This window comes from Lolium perenne, chromosome 4 (assembly GCF_019359855.2).
Source record: "Lolium perenne isolate Kyuss_39 chromosome 4, Kyuss_2.0, whole genome shotgun sequence".
Classification (NCBI taxonomy): Eukaryota; Viridiplantae; Streptophyta; class Magnoliopsida; order Poales; family Poaceae; genus Lolium; species Lolium perenne.
The window spans coordinates 190,096,006-190,114,379 of NC_067247.2; the positions used below are offsets into that span (position 1 = coordinate 190,096,006).

Here is an 18,374-nt window from a genome sequence, read left to right on the forward strand (position 1 = left end):
CGCCTCCAGGTCAGTGGTCACTGGTCAGCAACAGGTATCAAAGTCAGCCTAAGCTAGGCACCAAGTCAGATTCATTAAAACCGTATTTTTGACAAATTTTACCCTTTGACAAAACTGGTGTCTCATCTAGATCCTCAGCAAAACTATTACTCCCTCCCTCAAAAAAGGTGTCCCACTTAGAAATGTATCTAGATGCATTTTAACTAACGATACATCTGTATCTAGATAAAGTTAAGACACGCTTTCTTCGCCAAAGCATGTCTACCCCACACGGTACGACGCTAAAGTTAGGTCAACGCTAATGGCTTTGGCGCCGAACCACTTGGAGACACTCCCTGCTGCGAAAGTTCAGCTCCAACCTCTATGACGCTGAACTCAAATGTCATATTTCAAAATAGTTTCACCGAGAATAAGATACGTTTCGTCAAAGAGTTTGATTTATCAAAAAAAAATGCATTTAAGCATGCCCCAGTCAGACGTGGGACCTGAGTAGCAGCAATTGATCCCGCGGCTGTACTACTCGCATTACCAGCTGTCAGATTGGTTGAACTCGTTCTTCCCCTGCAAGTTGGACTCGTCATTTACGACGCCTTGATCCAGCAACCGGCGACGCTGCCACCGTCGTCGCTCCCGAGGTAGAAATTTTGCCCGCTTGCGTCGGTGCCTCGATCGAGACTTCCCATGCATGATGGTCTTTCACCGAGTCCAGCCACGCCTTGTTGTAGCTTGTCTTGTCTACGGGGTTGTCGGCGCTGGAGAGCCGCCTCTACTTGCAGAGGTAGGCGGCCAACCGTGACTCCCCGTCGTTGATCTCCTCCTTCTGCTTCGTCTCCGACTGTGTGCCGTTGGTAGCTAACACCGATTCCCATGCTAGAAATGTCGTGCGCCCACGATCGTTGTCACCTCATTGCGACAACATCGTCGCTGGTCATTGCCGGTACCACCACTGCGCGCCGTTGATAGCAACGCTAGCTGATTTTTCAGCATTATCCCGCACAATAGGTAGCTCCTCCTTGAACCGCTTGAGGTTGGCGCCTTAGCCTCTTAGGTCCGTTGCACACAGCTTATAGCCTAGACGCCTGGGCTTTGTGTAGCTCATCGAACATTGTTTGCAACACCACACCTCACAATGGGCTCCGCGAAGAGCACCGCCGGCGATGGAAGTTGCAACGGTGGTCGCGAGGCTGCCATGTGTAGCATTGGCAGGCCAGGCCTCAACACCGCCACCTTCCCACGCCTTTGAGGGGCACCGGTCTCACCCTGCAATGTTGTCGTCTACGTTGTCAGGCCCGGCATGGAGGATTAGAGATATAGATATGCAGAGGAGGATGCGGTGGCGGGAGCACTAGGAGATGTAGTGGTGGTAGTCGGGGGATGCGGCGGTGGAAGGTCACCGGGGCACGGCCTTAGCCCATTGGGTCACAAAGGATGTAGCGCAAGCTCATTTGGAAGGAGACAGCCAGGGAAATTTCAGGACGAGAAAGAGATAAAGGCATCGCCAGCGGGGCGCAACCCAACCGGTCATCAGCCTTCTGAAACGGTCTGCGCGGATAGGTCAACAGGTCACGCACGCTCCAGACCCAAATAGACCCCGACTCGAGCAGACCGACCCATCCGTCCACCAAAATAGGGCCGCGAATAAATCAGGTTGGACAGCGCACATCGTCCCCTTGTTCACCGCGGACCCACCCGCTAGTGGCACACAAGGCACGCACACAAGAAACTCTCTTTCCAAACCCCGCCCACCATATCCACTGCCACCGCAGGTACCGCCTTCGGCTGTGCACTGGGTAACCGTTGTCGCCACTTCCCACTAGATCCTAGACACATTCTCTTGCCGCCGATCTGGATGGTTGATGTCATCCCCAGCCATCGTCGCGAGTGTTTCCCCCATTTCCTGCAACGCCGCAATTATCGCGCATTGCCTAAGTTGACTGCCTTCTAGGGCCCATCCCACCACCGGACGTGGCACTTACTCATTGCCGGCCACACGCTCAAGCGCCCTTCTAGCATTTTCGCCCACAACCTACTCGTACGTTTGCCCGACAACGTTTGAGGTATGTTCGCCGCGCAAATTTCTTTATCTTGCTTTGCACGGGAAAATTGATGATGCGTCCATAAACTGACTAGCATCATCTGCTTGTGCAAATGGGTAGTAAGGCAATCGATTTTTTATACAAGAATTTCATCAAATCATTGAGTTTTTTGCCACTTCAAGCATGATGCAGTACCACTACCTGATGCTTCCACATAGGGGTGGCTCGTCAGAGAAGCGCAAGGCCAACACCGATCGCTATCGAGAACTGACCTTTCAGTTATCAAGGAAAGTTCAAAGGGCATACAAAGGAGTGCATGGTCATACTTGAGTCAGTTGCATCACATGATCTATGGATTTGGCACCCCTTCTTCGGCATGGTAGAATCTAACAGTGATATCAATGTTCTCCAATGCTCACTAGTATTTGATAGTCTTTCAGAAAGCAATTCTCCTCAGGTTGCATACAAGAACAAAGGTAATCCATATGGCAAGGGCTATTATCTAGCTGATGACACATATCCTTCATGGTCCACCTTTGTCAAGACAATCCACAACCCTGAAGATTAGAAATGTAAGAGGTTTGTGAAAGATCAAGAGGCCGCCAAGAAGGATGTGGAGCGCGTATTTGGTGTGCTCCAATCAAGAGGAAGTTGTAAGAGTATCTCTAATAGATCATGTAAAATCGCTAGAAACATAAAATTATGTTATTTTTAGGTTTTGTAGTGAAAAATGGACCCAAACAAATCTCGTATAACCATGTGGCCTGTAAAAAAAAGGGACCGCTGAATTCTTGGCGGAAGCCCATAGAACCAAGGGCTTCGAGTGGGACCGAGAGTGCCCTATATCGCGAGAAGGAATTGGCGCGATGGATATTTTAGCTCCCCACCCTCCGCGCTTCTATGTCACCACCGCCATCGAACTCCTCCCACGAATCTGTTGGGCCCTGTCTCATTGCGCTCACTCCGCCGAGGTTCGGCTCGTCCTTGGTTACCTTGCACAAGCCCAATCGACGGCCCCTGTTGCTACCCTCTGTGGCACCGTCGAACTCAGGAGTCGATGGGCCCCCTCGTGCGGCTCCCTCACCTTGCGTGGCTTTGCCTCATCGCGCGGCTCCCACGACCTAGATTATGACACCCACATCAAAGCGGAAGCGCCAAGGGAGCCATGTCATACAAGGAGGCGAACTGACCATTGCCACTGTCACCATCACGGCCTCGCAGCTACCGCCACTAAGTTTGAGGGGGGGCAAGAAGGGTGTTAACTGTAGCATGTTGCTCCCAACACCACTTCCATCGCCGCCACCATACCGGCAAGGTACGCAATTTTCCCCTCTCGAATTGCATCTAACAATGCGAATTTGTAGGTCAAATTTGTAATTTTCATGATGTAGCATCGATCTGCACGAGATTCCTACCTCGTATGCCAATTTGTTGAACCAAAACTCGCTTTACATCAAAAATATGTTGTTTGAGTTGTTTTATCTCTGCTTGGAGGGTGATGACATTGATGGTGTGTAGGGTGATAGTGTGGGTGGTGATGATGGGGAGGCGGTGTACCAGTCATATCAACCTACACAACTAAAAAAACATAAATTACGCTAACATTGAAAATGCTTACTTAGTGAGGGCATGGGAGATCATGTCACTCGATACGGTGATGGGCAATGATCAAACTGGGAAGAAGTATTGGCAACAGATAGGGGGAAGTTTTGCCATTTTGTTGCACTTGTTTCTCCAATCACATCGGCTTGCACGATAATATCACTTCAAGGTTGTTGGGATGTGATCGAATCATGTTGTAGCCATTGGAGTGCATGCTTAGAGCAAGTGAGAAATGCACCTCCCAGTGGATGAAGCATTGATGATTATTTGAGTACATTGTGATCTCAATTTGTTTTATTAACCTTTGATGTAGTTTGTATGATTGTTTTTCTCACCAATGCATTGTTTTGTATGTACGATAAAATTGCAATGGAGAGATACAAGGGCATGGCGGCTTACAAGAAGAAGCCACTTGTGTGTCAACATTGTTGGGCCTTGCTTGAGCATAGTGAGAAGTGGAGGTTGAGGGACAATTAAAATCCACCGAAGAAAGGAGATTTCACCAAACTGGATGATGATGGGAGTGACAATGAGGAAGAAAGTGAAAGTGCATGGAGCCCCCATGTGTGGTTTTGGTAATTAATGACAATCCCTATGGACTAATGTTTGCATTGAGTTATATTTGTAGGAGTTGTCCATAGGAAATTCTTGAACCATATGTTGGCTTCAAGGTTGCAATAAGAAGAATTTGATGAAGGATATCAAGTGTCAAGTATGTCTTGAAGATGAAGATGAAGTGAGCCATCAAGTTACTTCAAGACATCAACATGTTTGTTTTAGGTTGCAATAAGAAGAAATTGATGAAGGATATCAAGTGTCAAGTATGTCTTGAAGATGAAGATGAAGTTAGCCCTCAAGTTACTTCAAGAAATCAACATGATGAAGAATAAAGAAATGAAGTGCAAGTTCAAGATGAGCCAACTCGAAGAGATCATAAGCTTGAAGCTTGCCATGGAGAAATGAAGTGCTAGTTCAAGATGAGCCATCTTGAAGAGATCCTTTCATTGACTCTTGCCATCGATATGGTGATCATGGATATGTGAAGTTGCGCCGAAGAAGAAGCTCTCCCATGGTGGTTTATGGGGGAGCAATCTACAAGACTTCGTCAAGCAAGCATAAGCAAGAAAGGCGTTCCATCTTGTTGCGGTCAAGATCGTCATCATCGAGCTCAAGTGGAATGCACAAGTATAAGGTTTGCTCTTGATAGGGTTTCTTTCTCACCGGTCTCATAGTGTAGTCGGAGACCGGTTTATAGTTTAGTTGCCGTACTATCAAGAGGGCTCTCGAGTGAGTAACTCGATCGTATCCTTCAGAGAGCTCAAACCTTTGCATCCTTGCATCATCTTTCTTGGTTGTTATTTGTATCTTATCCATATGGTGTTTTAGAGCTTGTGCTTATTCTCATGACGAGCTCTATTTCATCGAAAACGGATTCCGCATGAATCACTTGTTGCGTTTTCGATATTGGAGTTTTTCTCGGTTTCTCGTATTGAGAGGTTTCACTCTAAAATACATAGAAAAACCTACCCCACCTGTTCTTAAGCTTTTCACTCTTTGTGGGGTATCTCTTGTCATCTTCTTTACAACAAAATTGGTTTCACCTAAATCCGAGTTTCCTAACTCAAGTTGTTGCATTTTCGAGGTTGGAGGTTTTATCGGCATGTCTTTTTTAGATAGGTCAAACCTGTCATCATTTATTTCTATCCTACCTTACTGGACTATGATGGTTCCCTGCATGATCTTGTAGCGCTTGTTACTAGCTTTGAAACGAGCCCAAGATCATCAAAATCGGAGTCCGGATGCAAAAGTTATTCAAGTTTCCGTGAAGCCGTTTTTTGGCCGGAAGTTGGCCGGAAGTTCCGGTGGCCGGAACTTCCGCCCTACTTCCGGTGAACTTCCGGAAATGACGATTCTGCACGCAGAAAACATACCGGGAGCATTCCGGGGGCGCCCTACTTCACCCGGAAGTTGGCCGGAACTTCCGGGGGGCGGAAGTTCCGCCCCAAATGACCGGAAGTTCCGGTTTTGACGAGTTTTGTGCATAACGGGCAGATTTCTCTTGCCCTATTTAAGGGGGTCTTCTTCCCCAAAGTTTCCCAACTGTTTGAGCTTGTTTTTGCCTCCATTGTTGACCTTCTTTGAGCTTGCTATCTCCCTCTCCCTCCCATGAATCTTGCATCTATTTGAGAGAAAGATAGAGGAGATCTACATCTACATCTTCACCAATCAAATCCCTCTCTTTGTGAGGGGAATCCACTAGATCTAGATCTTGGAGAAATTTGGTGTTCCTCCTCCTATTTGTTCTTCCTCTCTTATTCCCCCAATAGCTTTTGTAGCTTTGTTGGAATTTGAGAGAAAAGTACTTGAGCATCTTTGTGGTGTTCTTGCCATTGCATTTGGTGCATCGGTTTGAGTTCTCCACGGTGATTCGTGGAAGTGAAAGCAAGAAAGTTGTTACTCTTGGGTTCTTGGAACCCTAGACGGATTTGAGGCCTTTGTGGCGATTTCTTGGGAGCCTCCAATTAAGTTGTGGATGCATGCCCCAAGCTTTGTGTAAGGCCCGATTTCCACCTCGAAGGAAATCCCTTAGTGGAACCGTGACCTAGGCCTTTGTGGCGAGGGTCACCGGAGATTTAGGTGAGGCGCCTTCGTGGCGTTCGGTGTGTGGTGTGAGTACCACATCTTGGGGTGAGGCCTTTGTGGCGTTGGTGTGCATCGAGCAACCACACCTCAAGGTGAGCCTCTTGTGGCGTTCGGGAGCACTAAGCCACCGCACCTCTCCAACGGAGATTAGCACTCACAAGAGTGTGAACTACGGGATAAATCATAGTCTCCCACGTGCCTCGGTTATCTCTATACTCGAGCTCTTTACTTATGCACTTTACCTTGTGATAGCCATCGTGCTTGAAGTTATATATATCTTGCTATCACATAAGTTGCTTGTATTGCTTAGCATAAGTTGTTGGTGCACATAGGTGAACCCTTGCTTAGAATAAGTTGTTGGTGCACATAGGTGAACCATAGTATATAGGCTTTGGGCTTGACAAAGTAAACGCTAGTTTTATTCCGCATTTGTTAAGCCCATCTCGTAAAAGTTTTAAACCGCCTATTCACCCCCCCCCCCCCTCTAGGCGACATCTGTGTCCTTTCAATTGGTATCAGAGCAAGGTCTCTCATTCTTAGGCTTCACTGCCTTGATAGTAAAGATGTCGGTTAGGGGTTTAGTGCACAATAACTTATTTATATTTGATGGCACAAATTATGATCTATGGAAAATTTATGTGCTTAATATTTTACGGGGTATGTCCCCGGACATGGAGCGATTTCTTGACGTGGGTTTTTCTCTCCTAAGGATCCTCAAAATTTATCTCTTGAGGAGGAGAAAAACTCTTGCCTCGATGCTCTTGCTTCTCATGTGTTTTCCATTGTTGTGAAAAATGTAGTTACTTCTTCAATCGTGCCCTTTGGGAGCGCTCATGAATTATGGACAAAGCTTAAAGACAAATATGATGTGTCCAATATTATTGAGGATGATTGTATTGCTTCCACTTCCGGCTGTGATGAGTTCTCATCTTCATCCACTTCACCAAAGTGTGGTAAGACACAAGGTAATGATATGGTGAGTGGTGATGAAAATTGCAATTTTGTTATTGAGCTTACTATTGATGATTCCTCATCTCTATCTCATTGCAATGCTTCATCTTCGGACTTAAACACATCTAGAACTAGAAATGATTTACATGCTTGTGTTGATAGTCCTCGCATATCATGTGTAAGTTGCTTGAAAAAATCTAATGATGATATGCTTGCATTGTCTTGTGGCCATGATAAAAATGATTCTATTTCCCCTAGTTGTTGTGTGTCTAACAATGTAGAGGAAACCAAAGATTCTATTCGTCAAGACAAGATCTTGAAAGGAGCCTCAAGTAACTCCTCATCTTTATCTCACGGTCCTCATATATGCCTTATGGCCAAGGGTTCCACGGTACCTCCTACCATGGAACCTAATATGTCTCGTGGTGATAAGGATGAGGATGAATATGAAGAAGAGGATTGGGTTGTCTCTCTACGCGATAAGGGTAAGAGCGTATGCTAAAATTGCTAGCACTCACTTCTTTGAAATCTTGACTACCGCTATTGAGAGCCAAAAACTTATTTGGATGCATGAGAACACCATTGATAAAAAGGGTGCTCTTGAAGGAGAGTATGCCAATGATGTAGCATCCCTAAAGAATGATCTTGAAGAAGAGCAAGAGACCATAGCCTCTCTTGAAGAGCAACTTGAAACCCTTGAAGTGTCTCAAAATGAAATAGTTTCTAAACTCACTAAGGAAAGAGACTATGCTAAAGCTCAAGTAAAAATGCTTAAAAAGGAAAATCCTAAAGTTGGTGTTGGTCATGATAAACTTGTTAAGGATCTAGATGATCTAGACAAGGCCCACAAGGTCTTGGAGAGCGAACACTCTATCCTCACCAAGTCCCATGAGCAACTTCAAGCTTCCTATTTAAAAGAGCATGCTATGTTACCCTCTCTTCTTAATTTGTCTTGTGATGATGCTTGTGCTACTAACTCTACTTCTTGTGAAGCATCTATCTTGAAGGAGAATGTTGAGCTAAGGGCTCAACTTAAATTGCTAACTAGCAATTATGGGAAATTGGAAGAAAATCATGGAAAGCTTTCTAGCTCCTATGAGGATCTTCTAGCCTCTCATGATAGGCTAAAGTTAGCTCATGAGGCTATAATATCTAAGGCAACACCTTGTGAGCCTCATGTGGGTACTAGCACTACTACTCAAAATGTTATATTGCCATGTGCTAGTCCTAGTAATTCATCCACTCATAATATTGCTAAATCTTGTGATGAATTATCTTCCTTGCCTTGTTGCTCTAACAATGAAGGCTCTACTTCCTCTAGTACTTGTGTTGTTACTAACCATGTAGAGGAAATCAAAGAGCTCAAGGCCCAAGTCTCTTCTTTGAAGAACGACTTGGTAAAGGGTCATGAAGGGAAATGCAAACTTGACAAGATGTTAAGTGTGCAACAATCCCCCAATGACAAGAGTGGACTTGGATTCAACTCCAACAACAAGAACAAGTCCAAGAACAACAAGATTAAGAAGGGCCAATTACAAGTCAAAGACCTGGCCAAGATTGTTTGCTTCAAGTGCAAAATTGAAGGGCATCATGTTAGATCTTGCCCTTTGAAGGAGAAGAAAAAAGGGAAGTGGCCTCAAGCTCAAACTCATATTCAACCTCAAGTTGAAGAAATGCCACTTCCCAAGAAGATTCAAGCCAATGCTCCCATTGTGGAGAAATCTAGTGAGAAGAAGGAGAAGAAAAGAACTTGCTACATATGCCGTGAGAAGGGCCACATCTCCTCCTTTTGCACTATTGGTACCTCATCCAACTCTATCACCATTGATGATGTTTATTCTCTTCGTAAGGATGAGGGTGGCAATGTGTTTGCCAAATTTGTTGGTGCTCAAAGTGGTGTCAAGAAAAGAACCATTTGGGTTGCCAAGCCTATTGTGACTAAACTTTTAGGACCCAACTTAGTTGGGGACCAACAATCCAAAACTTGATCAATAGGTGCTTTTTGGAGGGCATTGGAGACTTGGCTACATCATGAAGAATTAAGGGATCTTCATCATTTATATTATCTCAAGCCAAGTCTTGGTTATCTTGCTTCTATCATATGATCAATGTTCCTCCTGGCGGTAACATGTGCTCAACTCATTTATATTGAAAGTTACTCGCCCCTTTGCATGTGTTAGTTTTTGTTCCTAACATGTGTTTGTATATGTTGTGCTTCCTACTTGCTTTTCTTGAGAAATCAAGTCTATGCATGTTGGGTTGCACACCATGTATTTGTGTTTGTGTTGGAGCCACTTTGCATCTTGTTGTATCTTATGTGGCTCTTATGAGCGATTAATGGACTATCCCATTTTGGGGGAGTGATATTCCTTTGGGAATTTCATGATCCTAACAATGTGTGTACATGAGGAATATCACTTAGAATTGATATTGCAAGATTATCTAGTCTCTATGTGGTATGTCGTATTCATGAGAAATTCAAATTCTAATGTCCATTAATATCTCTAGTTTGATCTTATTTGCCTCTTGTGAAAATAAATTCCTTATCACATTATGGGGGAGTAATAATCTTTGTGCATATTACAAGCCTAGAAAATGTGAACATTTGAGGTTGTGTCACATAGAATTGATATTGTAAATTATCTCTCTCCTATGTGGCATGTTTGCTCAAACAAACTCCAATTTGCTTAAATAGCTTCATTGCTAATATCTTTGTGGATCTTATTTGTGAAAGTTTTTCTTGGCATGGTTTTTTCACAACGTGTCCCTCAATACATTTTTGGAAAACCATGTGCTTCAAGTCATACTATTAATTGCTTTGCATGTTGTTATGAATACTATTAATTGCTTTGCATGTTGGTATGAATGCTATTAATTGCCTTGCATGTTGGTATGACTAAATGAAGCTATCAAGAAACTATCTTTGCATGATGGTTAACTCTTATCTTTTACCATATGCTTTATTCATTGTAAATATGATCTTATGAATACTTACAAACTACCACCGGGAAATATTTCCTAATACCTCTTGTCCTAGGACAATTGGTAATCTTTATGAGGTAGATTTTTATTGATCATATTTACATTGGCTCTTGTGTTTAAATTGCCTTATTTATTGCCATGAATTTGTTGGGCTTTGACTCCCATGTGTCTTCCTTGCATCTCATGGATCTAATTTGTCTATTCAAACTTTCTTAGCATTTTTAGTAGATATAGGTAGCGTGATGATCCTAGTTTTGTGCATTTTGTATCCATATTCTAAATCCTAGATAATGCACTAATCTTGGGGGAGCTCTCCTATATTTGTTATAATGCCTAAACTTCTCTTGATCATTATCAAAAATTTGGTTTTGGGAGACATAAATTTTCTTTTTGGTACTTTGTGCCATCATAAAAAGTGTCGAGGGTTTGGTTTATTTGTTGGAACCTTGCTCTCTTGGGAGTTGGTTATCTCATTCCTTTGTGCTTAGGCTTAATTAGCTTCTTATAATGAGATAAGTCTTTGGAGTCAATCTTGTGTTGATTTGATTCTTTGATATAATTTGGGCAACCATTGTCTCTTGATTTATTTGGTGTTTTGTCCAAATTGTATCTTCCTTTGGTCCTTGAAAGTATTGTTCATGCATATTTAATATATGTATATATTATGGAATGTGTCACTTTCATTGATCCAATATATAGGGTAAACTCCATCAAATCTTAATTTGGCTAAGATGTGCATGAAATTCAATTTCATATCTATATGCACATAGAATTGTGGAGTTTGTCCTATATGTTGTAGTGTGTCTAACTACTTCGGATCCAATTAGTTTGGGGACCATTTTGTACTTACCTTTATGTTAGGTACAATGGATATGCATTGAATGCTTGTCTCACTCTTGGAAAGAAGTGGTGACTCAATGGTAACTTGAGGCAAGCTAGGATGGTCAACGAACACATATCTACTACATCCACACCAATGCTATCTTGGTAACAAGTATCTTCTCATGCATACTTTTCTTGTATCCAACCTTATGGTTGCATCTTGGCATGAATCTCTTGATTTGCAAATATTGTGTTTCTTGAAAAAGTTTTTATGAAACCTCTTTATTGTGAATGTGGGTAATTTGAGATGAGTGCATTTGTTGGGAAGTATTTTAAATCATGCTCATGATTCATCCATCCCAACTATGTCTATCTAGCAATTTTATTGCATATCAATTCCTCAAGGCTCTCACGTGTGCAATATAGATGAAAGTGCAAATTTAGTTTTTTTTGGTATCCTCGTTTGTGATACTTGTTGCCTTTCTCAAATGCATCCCAACTATCTTCTATCCCTTGTTGATATTTGTGATGTATTTTAGTTGTTTGTGGATTGAAGTTCATGAATGTACAATAAGATAAAATTGAGCCTTTGGCCATGGTATTAAGCAAAAATTCTTATTGGTATATTGCATGACTTCGTCTTGGATATCATTCTATATGTCTTGTGTGTCTATTTTGTGTGTGCATGTTTCTTTGTGGATAAATATCTTAGTGATTTTGTCCACTTAGAGAAACTTATACACATAAGAGATGATACATCTCCATTTGATATCTTATTTATTTGTTGCATGTTAATTGGTCATGCTAAGCAATATAATTCATTGAATACTATGATGATGCTATTTTCTCATCCTTGTAATAGTCCTATAATATGCTTTGTCATGCCATTCACATATCCGATTGGTTGAGCTTTTTTTTTATGGTGCCTCTTACTTTTTGCTCAACTATTTGTTTGTTGCAAGTGTTAAGCTTATTTTTCTATCTATGATCTATTGCAAATGTTTGTGTTTTAAATGGTAATGAGGGAGTGAGGATTCCATGTTATGCATATTGTATTGAAATACAACATTTTAATTTATGCATGTACCTTGGGGAGCTTCCTCATTTGATTTAGAGCACTATCTTTTGATGATCATTAGAGTTTGTTTCACTTGGTATCTTTTTTTTAATGATATTATGGGAGTGGTGATTCCATTTTTGTGCACTTTATACTCCAATGCAAATTGTCTAGTTTTGTGCACAAACCTTGGGGAGCTCCTCATATTATTTAGAGCAATCTTCTTGATCTTATCATAATATATATCTTTCTTTTGGTGTCTTGTTTGTGGTTCATTTGGTTGCTTGCTTCATTTGTTGAAGCTTCTTGACTTTGTTATCTTTTTGCAATCTTTGATCCTTTCTATAGTGTGATTCCTTCCGAATATTCGTCATTGGATACGTGCATTTGATTCCACTCAAATTATGAGAAATGCACACGCTATGGAGGAACTCTCACTATATTGGCCTTCTAAATTTTTCACCCATTTTGGCAATTGGTGCCAATGGGGGAGAAGTTTGTAGGGTTTAAGGGAATTTGGTTATGTCTTTGCTTTGTGCTTAAGCATGTGCCTTTGTTGCATTGCATCTTGTTGCTTTGCATAGTTGAATAGTTAGAGGAAACTCCACTAGGCTTTGAATGCCAATATATGCAATGAAAGTCAAGATCATTCACACATGCATATATTATGGGGGAGTTTGCTCTAAATATTCAACTTATTTGTTACTTCAATTCCTTATATAAACCCTCTCAAAGAGATTGTCATCAATTACCAAAATGGGGGAGATTGAAAGTGCATGGAGCCCCCATGTGTGGTTTTGGTAATTAATGACAATCCCTATGGACTAATGTTTGCATTGAGTTATATTTGTAGGAGTTGTCCATAGGCAATTCTTGAACCATATGTTGGCTTCAAGGTTGCAATAAGAAGAATTTGATGAAGGATATCAAGTGTCAAGTATGTCTTGAAGATGAAGATGAAGTGAGCCATCAAGTTACTTCAAGACATCAACATGTTTGTATTAGGTTGCAATAAGAAGAAATTGATGAAGGATATCAAGTGTCAAGTATGTCTTGAAGATGAAGATGAAGTTAGCCCTCAAGTTACTTCAAGACATCAACATGATGAAGAATGAAGAAATGAAGTGCAAGTTCAAGATGAGCCAACTCGAAGAGATCATAAGCTTGAAGCTTGCCATGGAGAAATGAAGTGCTAGTTCAAGATGAGCCATCTTAAGGAGATCCTTTCATTGACTCTTGCCATCGATATGGTGATCATGGATATGTGAAGTTGCGCCGAAGAAGAAGCTCTCCCATGGTGGTTTATGGGGGAGCAATCTACAAGACTTCTTCAAGCAAGCACAAGCAAGAAAGGCGTTCCATCTTGTTGCGGTCAAGATCGTCATCATCGAGCTCAAGTGGAATGCACAAGTATAAGGTTTGCTCTTGATAGGGTTTCTTTCTCACCGGTCTCAAAGTGTAGTTGGAGACCGGTTTATAGTTTAGTTGCCGTACTATCAAGAGGGCTCTCGAGTGAGTAACTCGATCGTATCCTTCGGAGAGCTCAAACCTTTGCATCCTTTCATCATCTTTCTTGGTTGTTATTTGTATCTTATCCATATGGTGTTTTAGAGCTTGTGCTTATTCTCATGACAAGCTCTATTTCATCGAAAACGGATTCCACGTGAATCACTTGTTGCGTTTTCGATATTGGAGTTTTTCTCGGTTTCTCGTATTGAGAGGTTTCACTCTAAAATATATAGAAAAACCTACCCACTTGTTCTTAAGCTTTTCACTCTTTGTGGGGTAGCTCTTGTCATCTTCTTTACAACAAAATTGGTTTCACCTAAATCCGAGTTTCCTAACTCAAGTTGTTGCATTTTCGAGGTTGGAGGTTTTACCGGCATGTATTTTTTAGATAGGTCAAACCTTTCATCATTTATTTCTATCCTAACTTACTGGACTATGATGGTTCCCTTCATGATCTTGTAGAGCTGGTTACTAGCTTTGAAACGAGCCCAAGATCATCAAAATCGGAGTCCGGATGCAAAAGTTATTCAAGTTTCCGTGAAGCCGTTTTTTGGCCGGAAGTTGGCCGGAAGTTCCGGTGGCCGGAACTTCCGCCCTACTTCCGGTGAACTTCCGGAAATGACGATTCTGCACGCAGAAAACATACCGGGAGCATTCCGGGGGCGCCCTACTTCACCCGGAAGTTGGCCGGAACTTCCGGGGGGCGGAAGTTCCGCCCCAAATGACCGGAAGTTCCGGTTTTGACGAGTTTTGTGCATAACGGCAGATTTCTCTTGCCCTATTTAAGGGGGTCTTCTTCCCCAAAGTTTCCCAACCGTTTGAGCTCGTTTTTGCCTCCATTGTTGACCTTCTTTGAGCTTGCTATCTCCCTCTCCCTCCCATGAATCTTGCATCTATTTGAGAGAAAGATAGAGGAGATCTAGATCTACATCTTCACCAATCAAATCCCTCTCTTTGTGAGGGGAATCCACTAGATCTAGATCTTGGAGAAATTTGGTGTTCCTCCTCCTATTTGTTCTTCCTCTCTTATTTCCCCAATAACTTTTGTAGCTTTGTTGGAATTTTAGAGAAAAGTACTTGAGCATCTTTGTGGTGTTCTTGCCATTGCATTTGGTGCATCGGTTTGAGTTCTCCACGGTGATTCGTGGAAGTGAAAGCAAGAAAGTTGTTACTCTTGGGTTCTTGGAACCCTAGACGGATTTGAGGCCTTTGTGGCGATTTCTTGGGAGCCTCCAATTAAGTTGTGGATGCATGCCCCAAGCTTTGTGTAAGGCCCGGTTTCCGCCTCGAAGGAAATCCCTTAGTGGAACCGTGACCTAGGCCTTTGTGGCGAGGGTCACCGGAGATTTAGGTGAGGCGCCTTCGTGGCGTTCGGTGTGTGGTGTGAGTACCGCATCTTGGGGTGAGGCCTTTGTGGCGTTGGTGTGCATCGAGCAACCACACCTCAAGGTAAGCCTCTTGTGGCGTTCGGGATCACTAATCCACCGCACCTCTCCAACGGAGATTAGCACTCACAAGGGTGTGAACTTCGGGATAAATCATCGACTCCCGCGTGCCTCGGTTATCTCTATACTCGAGCTCTTTACTTATGCACTTTACCTTGTGATAGCCATCGTGCTTGAAGTTATATATATCTTGCTATCACATAAGTTGCTTGTATTGCTTAGCATAAGTTGTTGGTGCACATAGGTGAACCCTTGCTTAGAATAAGTTGTTGGTGCACATAGGTGAACCATAGTATATAGACTTTGGGCTTGACAAAGTAAACGCTAGTTTTATTCCGCATTTGTTAAGCCCATCTCGTAAAAGTTTTAAACCGCCTATTCACCCCCCCCCCCCCCCCACCCCTCTAGGCGACATCCGTTTCCTTTCAGAAAGAAATAAGGGCAAGCCCGGTGGCCGGAAGAAGGCAAATAAAAGGTTAAAAAGCTAGCCGGGGACCGCAAGCTTGAGGTAACAAATGATGATATGGTGAATCAAAGGAAATTTTTATGACACAGACAATGCACACGAAGATGCGCATGGCTGAGAAAAAGCTCAAAGAAAAAATGCAAGGTGGAAAGCACTCAGAGCAGATGAGGTCCTTGGAGACCAAAACTTTCTTTGCCGCTACTACTATAACAAGAGAAGAGATTATCTGACAATGGACTATTTATCATAAATGGACTATTTATCATATGTTAATGGGAATTATTGTGTTTTCTGGTGTGCCCGAGGTCATTATTTTGATTTGACTGCTGCGCGAGAAGCTTGACAAATTATATTTCCTTTACATGTGCGTATACACCCCTAGACAGAATAAAGCTATTACTGTATTTCATTTATTTGTCATATCGGATACATTTATTTTCAACAAGAATGTATAATTGTTTAATGTTTCCACTAATCCTACCGCTGGCTCAGGCATATATTATATTGTATTACCGATAGCAAACACTTTAGTACGGTAAAACTGTATTACTATGGCTGCAATGTGCGACCGATTCCGAAGAAAAACTTAAGTCATACCTGCCAAGCCTTCCGACCCCAAAATAGAATATCATCAAAGCTTCTATTTTCTATTATGACGAGAAAATATTATTTGTTGATCCGTTGCAAAGCACGGGTATTATGCTAGTCAACGATATACTAGGTACGTTCCTCCGAGAGTTCCCCTTTACCAACCATACGCAGCAAAACTAAAGTTCCATAAGCATGGTAACAATGGGGTTAGCCTCATGTCTGTCTTCCTGCCACCGGAATTCAGCCACGGCAACACCATCCTTGTGCCGAGTTTGATGGCTACTCCGGCGCCGGGCCTGTCGGGGTCGGATATCACGGTTGACGGCTATTCCCGTACCAAGGGGCTGGGCAACGGCAAACACATGAGTTCCGAGACGTTCGTCGTCGGAGGCCATAGCTGGTGCCTATGGTACTTTCCCGATGGTTACAAGTCATTTGGCGCCGATTGGATATCCCTTTCACTACATCTCGATGATAGCAATGCCACCGAAGTCAGAGCACAATACACGCTTAGTTTGCTTGACCAAGATAGCCAACCAATGCCGTCCTACACCCAGGGACTACGGGCTTAGGAGTAAGAAAAAAGATTCGTGAAGATATAAATTTTGGTACCCACCAAAGTTGCCGAAATATGGTAATTTCAGACAACATTTCGGATTTTGGTGTCTAAAATTTGTACAAAATTTATCTAAAATTTAAATGATCTCCTTGTTTTTTTAAATGGGAGACGCTTAAATAAAGTTGCAGCCTTGGAGTATATATATCTACTAAAAACAGTACAGAAAAATCCCACGTGGGAAAAGGATACAATCATACACCTAAAAATTAGTCACATATTTTTTGTGCAGTGTACGTTTAAAATATTGTAGACAATTTTTTTTGGCGTGGACTAAATGGAGTCGCATGCTTGGTATATACCACATTAATACTTTAAATATATATGTCATGATTTTATTTCCATGTAAATTGCTCATATTATCTCTCAAATTATGGGTGATATAATTTAATACTACTCCTACTTCATAGGACTAGTAAATTGTATTGTAAAAGACCTCAAAATAAAAGAGGTTCCAGAAGAGCTGTATCATATATTCGATGGGATGCCCCATGAGTCGTCATCTTACATATCTCCGTCAGGGTCTCTTAATTTGTACAGAAGTAGGAGTCCATGATGAAACTGAATCCAACTCATGCTTGTAGTACAACTCTACAAGTCCTTGTGCCTGTATATATAGTCTCAAGGCGGGCTAGCGGAGTAATGCTAATTGGCTGTCCCAATCTTACGACGCAGCAGAACTCAAGTTCCACAAGCACGGTAACAATGGGGATAGCCTCATGTTTGTCTTTCAGCCGCGGCAAAACCCTCGTCGCGCCGAGGTTGACGGCTACTCCGGCGCGGGGCCTGTCGGGGTCAGACATCAAGGTTGACGGCTACTCCCGCACCAAGGGGCTGGGCAACGGCAAATACACCAGCTCCCAGACGTTCGACGTGGGAGGCCATAGCTGGTGCCTATTGTACATTTGTACTTCCCCCACGGTTGCAACCCAGCCAGCGCCGATTGGATCTCTCTTTCGCTGCGTCTAGACCATAGCAACGCCCCAGAAGTGAGAGCACAATACAAGTTCAGTTTGCTGGACCAATATGGCCAACCTGTTCCGTCCTACAGCCAATGCAGCGACCAGCCACAGGTCTTTGTCCCGCAAGGGAAGTTCATGCGGTTTCAGTCAATTCATCAAACGGAAAGACTTGGAGAGATCCCATTGCCTACGAGATGATGTTTTCAGAGTCAGGTGCGAGGTCACCGTGATGCCATCGTCACGCGACGTGCACCAGCACCTTGGCCAGTTGCTACTCTCGTCCGACGAGACAGCCGATGTTACATTCCTGGTCGGTAAGGACACATTCCGTGCGCACAGGTGCGTGCTCGCCGCTCGGTCATCGGTCTTCAAGATGGACCTCCTTGGTCCGATGAAGAATAAGACCGCTGCTCATGTACTACGGATCGACAACATGGAGGCCAATGTGTTCAAGGCTCTTCTGCACTTCATCTATACCGACTCCCTGCCTGAGATGGAAGAGGGCAACACCTCAGCGATGTGCCAGCATCTGCTTGTTGCAGCGGACAGGTACAACCTAGAGAGGCTAAAGCTGTTTTGCGAGGAGAAGCTTTGCGACCACGTCTTCCAGAAAACGGCGACTACTTTGAAGCTGGCTGAGCACTTGAGAAGCATAGCTGCGACGTTCCTAAAGAAACATGCTTAAAATTCCT

At 42.9% G+C, this 18,374-nt stretch overlaps 1 protein-coding gene across 1 annotated transcript; it reads left to right on the top strand.

The window, feature by feature from the left end:
* The first annotated feature begins 17,746 nt into the window (after positions 1-17,746).
* On the top strand, positions 17,747-18,367 carry LOC127347608 (BTB/POZ and MATH domain-containing protein 1-like). The gene has a single exon (XM_071829287.1). It carries the CDS (start codon positions 17,747-17,749, stop codon positions 18,365-18,367), a length of 621 nt encoding a protein of 206 aa, XP_071685388.1.
* Positions 18,368-18,374: the final 7 nt, after the last annotated feature.